The sequence below is a fragment of the Amblyomma mixtum genome, chromosome 6 (assembly GCF_055824585.1).
Source record: "Amblyomma mixtum isolate Tamu chromosome 6, ASM5582458v1, whole genome shotgun sequence".
Taxonomy (NCBI): Eukaryota; Metazoa; Arthropoda; class Arachnida; order Ixodida; family Ixodidae; genus Amblyomma; species Amblyomma mixtum.
Window position 1 is genome coordinate 52,208,869 of NC_143017.1, and position 13,505 is coordinate 52,222,373.

At 45.4% G+C, this 13,505-nt stretch overlaps 1 protein-coding gene across 1 annotated transcript; it reads left to right on the plus strand.

Moving 5' to 3' along the window:
• Window positions 1-177: 177 nt before the first annotated feature.
• Smug (Single-strand-selective monofunctional uracil-DNA glycosylase) lies at window positions 178-13,422 on the plus strand. Its single transcript, XM_089547934.1, has 4 exons — window positions 178-564; window positions 4,933-5,052; window positions 6,579-6,746; window positions 13,075-13,422. The coding sequence occupies exons 1-4, from the start codon at window positions 313-315 to the stop codon at window positions 13,411-13,413; spliced, it is 879 nt and encodes a 292-aa protein (XP_089404060.1). The 5' UTR covers window positions 178-312; the 3' UTR covers window positions 13,414-13,422.
• Window positions 13,423-13,505: the final 83 nt, after the last annotated feature.

The window sequence follows — 13,505 nt, forward strand, 5'->3', positions numbered from 1 at the left end:
ACTTTCTTTTTATATAGTAACGATGTGCAAAGTTGCATTGTAAAAACTGAACAATATCGGCTTTTATAATTAATTATATCTTAAAATAACGCTTAAATAACATTTTAAACACTTCTTTTCAAAAATACTTTGTGAACTTGGCTTGGCGGACGGGGATTGTTTTGGTTTTTGTTTTATTTGGCGATGCCGCGTTTGTAGCCGCGTTAACGAAAGCAAGCTAGAGGAGGTCGTGCATCGAACTGCATCTTTCATGTGTGCAAATATACTGCGACAGCGCTGTTAGGCGATGCTCTGGTTCACTGTGCACCCTGCATGAGAGCGAAAATGCTCAATAGCAACGATGTCGCTGAAGATGCGATCGCGGACGCTTTCCTCACCATCGAGCAAAAGCAGAGCGAGCTACTCTCCCAAATCCCGTTCGGCTCCAAAGTTTCCCACGTCTATAATCCCCTGGAGTACGCTCGTGAGACGCACGAATGTTTTGTGCGCAAGTATTGCAGGTCTAGAAAGACGGTGATATTCCTTGGCATGAACCCCGGCCCCTTTGGGATGGCACAGAACGGGGTGCAGTGTTGTTTGGTGTTCTCGCAATATTTGTTCCGTTTTTTTCCTCTCTGAGACTTTATTTTTCCTCCTTGTTATGCCACATAGTGGTAGCGAAAGCGTTTAGCGGACATACGCGAGCGCAGATATTGCAGGTCAAGAACTGCAGGGCTACCGCAATGTGTGCGCAGCGAATTTGAACTGGGGTGGTGTTGCGACTACCAGCGTGACGGCACTTTCGTATGTTGAGGCAGAACATAAATTCGAATTCGGAATTGGCGGATGCTTGGTGTTAAAACAGTTGGTTTGGAAGTAATTCCGAGCGATATATGCAGTGTAGAGAAAGATCAGTCTGCTGTATGCGAGACCAGAGCGTGCAATGAGACCTTAATGAACTCTATGTTTATTCACACAAATGTTTATTCACGTTAAAGAGAGAGGCAGTAACGCACAGCAATGGGACATCCCGCCAGTAACCAAAGAGGAAGTAAAGAAAGCCTTAGAAGCAATGCAAAGGGGTAAAGCAGCTGGTAAGGATCAGGTAACAGAGATCTCTTGAAGGACGGAGGGGAGATTGTGCTAGAAAAACTATCCACCCTGTATACGCAACGCCTTATGACCTCGAGCGTATCAGAAGCTTGGAAGAATGCTAACATTATCGTAATTCATAAGGAAGGAGACATCAAAGACTTGAAAAATTACATACCGATCAGCTTACTGTCCATTGCCTACAAGGTATTTACTAAGGTAATCACGAATAGAGTCAGGACAGCCTTAGACTTCAATCAATCATAAAGGATACTCGACAATAGACCATATTCACACTATCAATCAGGTGAAAGAAAAATGCACAGAATATAACTGACCACTATATGTAGTCTTCACTGATTATACGAGAAAGCATTTGACTCAATAGAAACCTCAGCAGTCATGCAGGCATTGCAAAATCAGGGTGTAGAAGAGACCTATGTGATAATACTGGAAGATATCTGTAACGACTGCACAGCTACCATATTACCTGATAAAGTCAGTAATATAACTCCAATAAGGAAGGGTGTCAGGCAGGTGGACACGATCTCGCCTATGCTGTTTGCCTGTTTGCAGGAGGTGTTCCGAGACCTGGATTGGGAACAGTTGGGGATAAGAGTTAATGGAGAATACCTAAGTAATTTGCGATTCACTTGCCTTGCTAAGTCACTCAAGAGATGAGCTGCAAAACATGATCACTGAGTTAGACAGGCAGAGCAGAGCAGTAGGTCTTAAAATTAACATGCAAAAACCAAAGTAATGTTCATCAGCCTCGCAAAGAAACAGCAGTTCACAATTGGTAGCGAGGTGCTGGAAGTGGTAAGGGAATACGTCTGCTTAGGGCAGGTAGTGACCGCAGATCTGGATCATGAGAGGGGAATAACTAGAAGAATAAGAATGGTGTGCAGCGCAACTGGCAGGTTCTCTCAGGTCATGATTGGCAGTTTACCAATATCCCTCAAGAGGAAAATATACAGCAGCTGTATCTTGCCGGTACATACCTATGGGGCAGAAACGTGGAGGCTAATGAAAACGGTTCAGCTTAAGTTAAGAAAAACACAGCAAGCTATGGAAAGAAAAACAATAGGTGCAACGTTAAGAGACCGGAAGCGGGCAGAGTGGGTGAGAGAACAAACGCGGGTTAATGACATCCTAGTCGAAATCGAGAGGAAGAAATGGGCTTGGGCAGGGCACATAATGCGAAGGCAGGGTAACCAAGAGAAGGCAAGCGTAGCAAGGGGCAGCAGAAAGCTAGGTGGGCGCATGGGATTTAGAAGTTTGCGGGGATATGGTGGCCGCAACTGGCAAAGGACAGGGTTAATTTAAGAGACATGGGAGAGGCCTTTGCACTTCAGTGGGCATGGCCACGCTAATGATGGTGATGATGATAGTCTTCTCTGTAGACAAAAGGACTAAAGCACTGCCTTGGTTTTCATGCAAGTTTACCAAGTTTCAAATACATGAGCGTGTGTACCAATAAGGCACATTTCCACCTAATAAAGTGCATTGAAAGTAGCCAAATTCATCTGATTAAGTTCGAATTTGAAGCATCCTTGGGGCAAGTATGCTTGTTTTTCAAGAAACACAAAAGTACACTCGAATCGTATACATCTTATTTTTCTATCTCCTTTGGCACTTCCTGCAATGCTGTTCAAGAAATACATTGGCAAAATCAGTATCATAATTGAGGCTGCAGCTGTGTAAAAGAAACTAGCTAGAACTTGCATTGCTGCTGTGACTTTGTTCACCAAGAGTAGGGGAGTTAGCACATATAAGGCTATCGAAAAAACAGGTGGTTAAGGATCCAATATGCAAGCTTAATTTAAGTGTTTCTATTTTCCCTGCACTTTCATTGCATATTATTTATTTAGTCTTGCTGCACAGTTTTTAAATATTTTCATTTAATGGAACTGGTTGTGGCTTATGCTATCAGCAAGTAAATCTTCTTCAGTGATGGATCTTCTGTAACAGGTCAGAGGAACAAGACCGTGGGCAAACTTTATTCGGCTTCAACGGCAGCTGCGGCTGTTTTTTTCCTACAAGACAACAGAATTGTTAAAATGATTTTTCTCTTTCCCAGCATAAATGCATGGTGAAAAAAAAAAATAGAGGACGCTTAAGCTTTTCCGGCTTCGCCTTTAAGAGTGTGACACGACAGTGCGTTGCAGCGCTGCCACAGGGTCCACAGACACCTTGCCCATTAGAAACACCTTTGAACGCATTTTTCATTTTTTTTTCAAATCTTTCAATTAATCCATTGATCAATTACACACTCTAAATTTTCTTAATTAGCATCATCAAGCATTGGCTTTTCATTCTGTGCATTTTGACGCCTTTGAACCACCCTTTTTCCACTTATTTCATTTTTTCATTTCTTTATTTGACCAATTAATTACAATGGATTCATTAACTCGTCATTGCCTATCACACCAATCAATCATCAATCACTAGAACCACAAATTAGCAGAACGGTGGGGCTAAAAATTAACATGCAGAAAACCAAAGTAATATTCAACAGTCTAGCAAGAGAACAGTTCGCAATTGATGGCGCGGTGCTGGAAGCAGTAAGAGAATGTCTATTTAGGGCAGGTAGTGACAGCTGATCCGGATCATGAGAGAGAAATAACTAGAAGAATAAGAGTTGGGTGGAGCACATTTGGCAGGTTCTTTCAGATCATGAATGGCAGTTTACCAATATCCCTCAAGAGAAAAGTATACAACAGCTGTATCTTACCGGTACTTACCTATGGGGCAGTAACGCAGAGGCTGACAAAGAGGGTTCAGCTTAAGTTAAGGACAACGCAGCAAGCTATGGAAAGAAAAATTATAGGTGTAACGTTGAGAGATCGGAAGCAGGCGGAGTGGGTGAGAGAACAAATGTGGGTTAATGATATCCTAGTTGAAATCAAGAGGAAGAAGTGGGCTTGGGCAGGGAATGTAACACGAAGGCAAGATAACCGCTGGTCCTTAAGGGTAACGGAGTGGATTCCAAGAGAAGGCAAGCGTAGCAGGGGGCGGCAGAAAGTTAGATGGGCGGATGAGATTAAGAAATTTGCGGGAATACGGTGGCCACAGCTGGCGAAGGACAGGGTTAATTGGAGAGACATGGGAGAGGCCTTTGCCCTGCAGTGGGCGTAGTCAGGCTGATGATGATGATAATGATGATTTTCTTTTACGCAGCCCCCGATTATTTCCGACACGCGGTGCCGACTATTATTACACTGACGATTTTTCGACCGAACAAGCTGTACACTCTGTCGCACAAAAGGAGAGCTGTAGATGAAGTCACTTCCGGCACTTTACAAAGGCCCTGGCCCCTGAATAACAGTGACAGGCAAGAGCATATTTGTGGAAGAGGTAAAATACTATATACAAATTTCACAAAGGCTATATATAAATAAGCTTCAAGTTTGCATCAGAGTAAGCAAGCCATAAATTATAAGTAAGAACACGTCAACGAAATTTGGCTTGCATTCAATGTAGTGCAGTATGTTACTGGTGAATGTAGTTAAGAATGGAAGGAAGTGTAGGGTTGACTGCATTTCCATATGCCATGGTGCACAAAGATAATATTAGCAAAAGGAGTTTATAATGGTAGGAACATGCACTTCATGTTCCTTTTGTCATGAGCTTGCTAAGGGTAGCACAGTTTACTATCAATGATTTGAGCTCAAAAGGCACCAAAAATTTGTTTGAAGTAAGGAGAGTGTTCCCATTACATTCGTTGTTAATGGGACCGAAGTGTCAGTGCAAATAAATGAGAAGTTTGAATGAAGGGAGTTCAAATTAAGCAGAGTTCACTGTGAGAAAGTGGCCTTCCTTGCATTGGAGTAGTTCCCACGGTTTGTCTGTCCCTAACAGGTGCCATTTGGAGACACACCCCATGTAGTTGGCTGGCTTGGCATCAACGGGCAAGTGGGCAAGCCACGTGGTGAGCACCCCCGGAGACCTGTGTTGGGTCTTGGCTGCACCAGGAGAGAGGCAAGTGGTCTGCACCTCAGTCATGCATGTAATGAAAGAACCACTGCAGTGAAGGTGCACTGAAGAGGAATCTGAACTCGTATTTTTACTGCTGGAACTCGATCTACATGTTCCGAGCATTCTTGGGAACTTCGAATTATTGCCCTGTGCGGCCGATTTCCCTAATTTAAATCGGATCAACGTCGGGCTCCCGCTTTTTTTTTTTTTCTTGAATTCCCCGCAAACGGTGGGAGGAGTCGACCAACCTTTCACCCAGTCCCGTGGCGGTTTGCCGCCCTGCCATCGGCAGAGTGATAAGTAGTGTTCGGCGAAAGCAAAGAGTCCACGCATATTTTTATTTCTGTGGCCTAATTTGCAGCTGTGTAGTCTCTGACTAGACCTTTTTATTCATGGAAACCTGAAAGAAACAAAATAAAAGCGAAAGCAAAGTCGCCACGTGACTGCCTGAAAGGCACTCCATGCGTTGGTCGACTCCTCCCACCGTATGCGGAGAATTAAAAAAAAAGATGTGGGAGCTGGATGTTAATTCAATTTAATTAGGGAAATCAGCTGCACAGGGCAATAAATCGAAGTTTTTTAAGAATGCTAGGAACGTGTAGATTGAGTTCCCACAACAAAAAGACGAGTTTAGATTTCTCTTCAGTGCACCTTTAACATCCTGCCTTAGTGCAGAAGCACAGCTGAGAGGAAAGATTGTTGAGCTGCGTCTAAATCTTTGTGCTGAAAAAACTTCTTCACATCATACATAACATGGCGGAACCCACCATGTTATGGCATGAAGACATAACCACAACTTGCTGCATGTTATTTGAAGGCAGTTTAACTGCTAATCATTCTAAATTTAAAATGGACCAAAGGTTATGACAAGCGCAATGCGAGTCAGCCTTAAGTGCTGTGTCATACCTGGCAGTAGGTACCAGTTATTTTCATATGCATGAAAAATCTTGGTAAGCTTTTAACCTTATGTGAGTGATTTGCCATGACCTTAAATAAAAATTGTGTGCAGGGCAAAATGTCAACACTTGGTAACAAGCACTAAAAGGTGGAAACAAGGAAAAACTAGACTGTGTACAATTTTCTTCATTCCATGTTTTCATCAAGTAAAAATTCGTTCCAACTTGCTGAACTCTAGGTTCAACTCTTGACCTCACTTGCTTAAGTTGCTTAAGACTTGCTTAAGTTGGGAAAATTTTCTTTCTCTTAGTTGAAAGTGCTCGAGCGCAGATGAGCTAAATGCAAGTGACGTAATTATATATGTATGTTATATTGGCTTTTATGGCACATAAGCGGCTGAGGCTATCGTGCGACGTGATTAGCACGAATGAGCCTTCAGGTGGATGAGAACATTGCTCTACAAGCGTCCATGACTCATGAGTGAGATGCTGCAAACTTTCCGGAATGCTGTTCGGATTGGGCAAGCACATTTCCAGAATCCAGTGAGGATGGTGGAAATCGAAGGCCGCGTTTGAGGAGCCAGTTCAGCCAGTGCAACCTCGTGCTCGTAATGTTCTACACGTGTCACGCAGGTGAGTGGCCAGCGCTTCTGGAGCCTGCTACGGGAGCTCACTAGTGGTGGGGAGCTGCTTCGAGGGCCCTGGTTTGTGCACAACTACTGCCCCCTTGCATTCCTGCTCCCGTCCGGTGCCAACCTGACACCCAACCGGCTGCCGCTTGAGGCTCGCCAACAGCTGCAGGCATGTTGCACAACCCAGACTCGCTGCTGCTCATAATGTGCTGTAATCTCGTTACACAACTTTTAAACGCTTCTGTCACGAGCACCTGGCCTGTGCGTGCTGCTCATAAAAGGAATAGTAATAAACTTTATTAACGCAAGATTTCCACAGCAGCAATACATGATAGGCCTGCCGAAGCTACAGTGGGCTTGAAGGGAATACCGCGAACACCAGTTTTAGTTGAAGCATTTGAAGCAAAGTACAAGAAAAGTATTAACAGCAATGGGGAGAGACATTATAAAAACAAAACAAAATGCTTACGCTGAAATATAATGAGAGGTAGTATTCCTAATACAGAGCAGCCAAATGGTATCATGTAATGAATAATACATAAAAACTGTCAATATTTGTGAACAAAAGTAAACAATAACATTTGGGATTGAAACGGAACAAATATTCGTACATCCGCAGGATTGCAGGACATCAAAAACCATGAATTCCTCTCTTGGCGCGCTGTTCTTACGTATCAGCAGAATCAGTGGCACAGCAGTATAACCTCTAAGGCTCTGATTTTATGCAGTTATGTATGATTTAAATGAGCTCAGAGAAGAAAAAAAAGGTTGAAGGCTACAGTACTACAGTAAAAATCGCTTTACTGGTTTGCAGGTTGTTATGAGTTTTTAAGTGCTGCTCAAATGCTTACAGTGAGTTTTAAATCATTAAGTTTGGTTGGAAGTTATTTTATTGCTTGCATTGGCACTGAAAGTGCCGATGTGCCTGCAGCATTCTCATAAAAGCGGCACTGTGAGCAAAGGGCCAGAAATGCAGCTAATCTCCTGACATGCAGCTGCGCGTAAAAATGTCAGATCGGCCTGTCCAGCTTTTGGGTGTGTGCTACGTGGAATGTATTTTTGGTCCTTTCTAGTTGGAAAGTTTGCATACCTTATGGCTGAAGACCTCAGTTAACTTCTTTTTGTCTGGAAGCCACTGCTGCTGGTTGTGCATGGACACTTTGCACATGGCACTTGAAAGGGGGCTCAGAATAAGATCACCATGTCAAGGGTGACAGCCCGCTAGGTGTAAGCCAGTTACGGACAGCTCATGAGTGCATGAAGACCCAGTGTGATAGCGTATGCGAGTTTTGTGTTTAAAGCATGAGCAGGTCTGAAAGGAATTTATTTTCCACAATAAAAAATAGAGCAGAGGTGGGAGAAAACGCGAGATTAAAATTTAGCAAGCAGCACTGAGAGATCAGTCGACACAAACACATCGTGAAAGTGGCAAAGAACAAATGATGACAGCAGAAGGAATGCTAGCTCTCAAACAAAACTCTGTTTTGCTTGCAGAGTCATTTGTAAAGTGTGAGCTTGGTTGCCCAGATAGACTACAGGTTCCTCATCTGTGTGCGTGGTGTATAAGTAAGGCTCATTTTTTCCAGGTTTCAATTTTTTCCGGAATTTGAGAGATAAAGGTCGTGCAATATTTTACTAAGCTCCAATTCAGGTACAGAGTGGGTTATTTGGCAAAAGGTTCTATAATTCAGGTCGTTTTGTGTCTTTTTTTTTGCCTCAAACAATTTCTTACCAGCATTTTTTTTGTGTGTGTGCTATATAAAATGCTGTATTATTTGCCCACTGATCCAGAAACAATGCACAAACAACAGATTGCACTAAGCCTTTGTACCAAAGCAGACATTTCTTTGTTTGTTTTTCAATTTATAGCAATTATTTCATCTCTTGTGCGTCACTTTCACATTCATGCAAGGCCTGCCAGCCTTTGTGACATTGAGAGTCTGGAACTACTGGATTGAGGCTAACTGGAAAGTTTTGTTTAAATGCATTTTTTATTCACTACTATAGTACTTAAATAACCTGTAAATATAAAGATTCAGCACATTTACAATACCACATGTGCTAAATAATCATTTGGTTGTATCTTCATAAGGTAAACCATAGATTTTAACAACCTTTTTATTGCGAAAGCAATACTACACTCATGAACGGCCTTTCGCGTACCGGCGGCCGATAGCCACGTTTGACCTTTAGAATGACCTCTGACGTCATACCAGGGTGAGAGATGGGCTACCAAGTCGAGTCGTCACGCAGCGGCGGCTGTAGCCACACGTGACATTTAGAATGACCTCTGACGTCATGCCATGCCTAGTGACGTCATAGCGTGACGTCATACAAGGGTGAGAGAAGGGCTGCTAAGTCGAGTCGTCGCGCAGCAGCGGCTGGTAGCCACGCGTTACATTTAGAATTACCTCTGACGTCATGCCATGGCTAGTGACGTCATACCAGGGTGAGAGATGGGCTACCAAGTTGAGTCGTCGCGCAGCGGCGGCCGGTAGCCACGCGTGACACTTAGAATGACCTCGAGACGTCATGCCATGCCTAGTGACGTCATAGTGTGATGTCATACAAGGGTGAGAGAAGGGCTGCCAAGTCGAGTCGTCGCGCAGCAGCGGCCGGTAGCCATGCGTGACACTTAGAATGACCTCAAGACGTCATGCCATGCCTAGTGACGTCATAGTGTGATGTCATACAAGGGTGAGAGAAGGGATGCCAAGTCAAGTCGTCGCGCAGCAGCGGCCAGTAGCCATGCGTGACACTTAGAATGACCTCAAGACGTCATGCCATGCCTAGTGACGTCATAGTGTGATGTCATACATGGGTGAGAGAAGGGCTGCCAAGTCAAGTCGTCGCGCAGCAGCGGCCGGTAGCCATGCGTGACACTTAGAATGACCTCAAGACGTCATGCCATGCCTAGTGACGTCATAGTGTGATGTCATACAAGGGTGAGAGAAGGGCTGCCAAGTCAAGTCGTCGCGCAGCGGCGGCCGGTAGCCACGCGTGACACTTAGAATTACCTCTGACGTCATGCTATGCCAAGTGACGTCATAGTGTGATGTCATACAAGGGTGAGAGAAGGGCTGCCAAGTCGAGTCGTCACGCAGCAGCGGCTGGTAGCCACGCGTTACATTTAGAATTACCTCTGACGTCATGCCATGGCTAGTGACGTCATACCAGGGTGAGAGATGGGCTACCAAGTCGAGTCGTCGCGCAGTGGCGGCCGGTAGCCACGCGTGACACTTAGAATGACCTCGAGACGTCATGCCATGCCTAGTGATGTCATAGCGTGACGTCATACAAGGGTGAGAGAAGGGCTGCTAAGCCGAGTCGTCGCGCAGCAGCGGCTGGTAGCCACGCGTTACATTTAGAATTACCTCTGACGTCATGCCATGGCTAGTGACGTCATACCAGGGTGAGAGATGGGCTACCAAGTCTAGTCGTCGCGCGGCGGCGGCCGGTAGCCACGCGTGACACTTAGAATGACCTCGAGACGTCATGCCATGCCTAGTGACGTCATAGTGTGATGTCATACATGGGTGAGAGAAGGGCTGCCAAGTCGAGTCGTCGCGCAGCAGCGGCCGGTAGCCATGCGTGACACTTAGAATGACCTCAAGACGTCATGCCATGCCTAGTGACGTCATAGTGTGATGTCATACATGGGTGAGAGAAGGGCTGCCAAGTCGAGTCGTGCAGCGGCGGCCGGTAGCCACGCGTGACACTTAGAATGACCTCGAGACGTCATGCCATGCCTAGTGACGTCATAGTGTGATGTCATACAAGGGTGAGAGAAGGGCTGCCAAGTCGAGTCGTCGCGCAGCAGCGGCTGGTAGCCACGCGTTACATTTAGAATTACCTCTGACGTCATGCCATGGCTAGTGACGTCATACCAGGGTGAGAGATGGGCTACCAAGTCGAGTCGTCGCGCAGCGGCGGCCGGTAGCCACGTGTGACACTTAGAATGACCTCGAGACGTCATGCCATGCCTAGTGACGTCATAGTGTGATGTCATACATGGGTGAGAGAAGGGCTGCCAAGTCGAGTCGTTGCGCAGCAGCGGCCGGTAGCCATGCGTGACACTTAGAATGACCTCGAGACGTCATGCCATGCCTAGTGACGTCATAGTGTGATGTCATACATGGGTGAGAGAAGGGCTGCCAAGTCGAGTCGTCACGCAGCGGCGGCCAGTAGCCACGTGTGACACTTAGAATGACCTCGAGACGTCATGCCATGCCTAGTGACGTCATAGTGTGATGTCATACAAGGGTGAGGGAAGGGCTGCCAAGTCGAGTCGTCGCTCAGCAGCGGCCGGTAGCCGCGCGTTACATTTAGAGTTACCTCTGACATCATGCCATGGCTAGTGACGTCATACCAGGGTGAGAGATGAGCTACCAAGTCGAGTCGTCGCGCAGGCGGCCGGTAGCCACGCGTGACACTTAGATGACCTCTGACGTCATGCCATGCCTAGTGATGTCATGCAAGGGTGAGAGAAGGGCTAACAAGTCGAGTCGTCGCGCAGCGGTGGCCGGTAGCCACGCATGACATTTAGAATGACCTCTGACGTCATACAAGGTTGAGAGATGGGCTACCAAGTTGAGGCGTCGTGCAGCAGCGGGCGGTAGCCACGCGTGACATTTCGAATGACCTCTGACGTTTTGCCATGCCTAGTGATGTCATACCAGGGTGAGAGATGGGCTACCAAGTCGAGTCGTTGGGTAACGGCGGCGGGTAGCCACGCGTGACCTGTAGACGCGGCGCACTGCGTGCCTTCTTTAGACGCGGTGCGCAGAGTTCCTTCCGTTAGAGGCGCTGCGCTCGCTTTCGCAACCTACCAGGCTTAACAAAAGCTAAGCCCCCGCCAATTTTTTTTTTCACTTTCCAGCGCCCTTAATTTAAAAGGTTTTGCAGAAATGTGGTCTGTAGCGGCCTTCATGTTGCTGTTTGATATTTATTTATTCATTCTTTTACTTATTTATTTCTTTTACCTTCAGGATCAGAGGCATTACAGAGTAGAGTGGGTTACTCAGAATATAACAAAACAATGAATTTCAATACACTGAATGTTATTGGAACACAAATTCAGCTTTCTCCTGAATATACAAAGTCAGCTTGTGCATCGCGAAAACTTAGGTTATTTTCAATAGCTGTTTTCAAGTACCGATACCTTTTGCAAGTTTGTTTGTTGTAGTGGCCCATACCAGAGTACAGTAATCCAAGTGAGAACAGAAAAAGGCTAGAAACAAAACTAATTTGATTCTTTGTGGCAGTATGTTTTTTGCAAGTCATGTAGACAGTGTCGCATCGTCTGACTGCCTGAGAGGATTCATGAAGACTTGCCTTTGGTTCTTTTGTGCACTGTGAGCCATAGCCATTTACAAGCCACGAGAATTGCAAAAAAAATTAATTGATTTTTTTTTTTCAGAGCATGCAAACTAAAGGTAACAGTTTTCTTGTGTACCACGCAGTCTGCAGTTGCATGCACAAGTACTATGGCACACCTGTTAGTTCTGCATAGCAAGTCCGCGGTTCAGAAGTTTAAAATTTTCATGCCTTTTGCATTCCATGGGCCTTTACAGCTGTACATTTACGCTTGTCAGAGCACACAGGGCAGATAATTAGGTGTTTCTTCCCATTTCTATTAGAAAAAAACTTTTTTTCTGCCTCAACAGTCCACGCAGGCCAAAAGAAAGCCAATTAGCATCTTTTGAAACTTGAAACCCCCATTGTTAAGTTCCTGCAAAATGGCAACATGCTTTTGAAAAGTGAAGGCAATTTTCTTCTCGTAACACATAGTGTGAGGAACCCAGAATAAAATGATAAAATCATTGTACCTGAGTATTTCAAAGCATGCACAGCTAAACTAACTGTTTTCAATAATTGTTTTCTGAATTAGCTGTCAAAAAAACTGCAGTTATGACATGAATAATGCAAAATTAGTCAGAAACAAAGAAATTAGTAAACAGGTGTAGTGTGCACTCGGAAGCAGCTGTGTGTTTGCTATGTCCTCAGTTGTGTACAGGTGCCGTCAGAAGTAAATGGAAGGCAATATTAACGAAAAAATTTAATCACAACCTCCTGAATTCATGCATTCTTGAATACATATGTGCAGCCTAACTGTGACTGTGCGAATTGCAGTGTGCACCAACAGACATGCTCCATTATGCTTTAGATTTAAAGAAATTAAATTTTTTTCACAAAGTCGCCTTCCATTTACTTCAATAAAACGGAGAGTTGAGCTAGTTGGTACATGTTTCTTGGAAAAAACAGCGCTAAACGAAAGGACAACGAAAAAGAGTACAACAGGACCGGCGCTGTTGTACAACAGCGCCGGTCCTGTTGTACTCTTTTTTTCCAAGAAAGTTCCATTTACTTTTGACAGCGACTGTACACAGTGTCTCTAAGAGTTAGTGCTTGTAGTCTAAAGGAGTTCAGCTGTGAACACTCTCAATGCTAGTTCAAACCTAACTCATGCAGTGTGCAATTGGTATTGCATATCGCAGGCTGTTTGTGATGCAGCCTTACTGTCTGTGCTGGCCCTGCTGAGACCAGAGGTGGTGGTTGGCATCGGACGCTATGCGAGGGACCGGGCCCTGGCAGCCATGGCCACCAGCGAAGGACCCTCACCAATGCCTCGCGTGCTCTGCTTGACCCACCCAAGCCCTGCCAGCCCAAAGGCCAACCGCGGCTGGCATAGCCTGGCCCTCTCAGAGCTGCTTTCCTTTGGTCTTATCTCGCCAGATGTCGCCACTAAGGCCAGTGCGGAGCTCTGTTCTGCACCCGGGTCTGGACACAGAGGGTCGTTGCATGGAAATGCTGCCAGCGTGGCTGACACAGGTTGAAAGGGCAGGGTGACCTGTAGCTGCTTGATGCTTACTACAGTACTATGCGATGACAGTGTCACTTGGTGAGTTATGTGCATGACCTCGGCAGG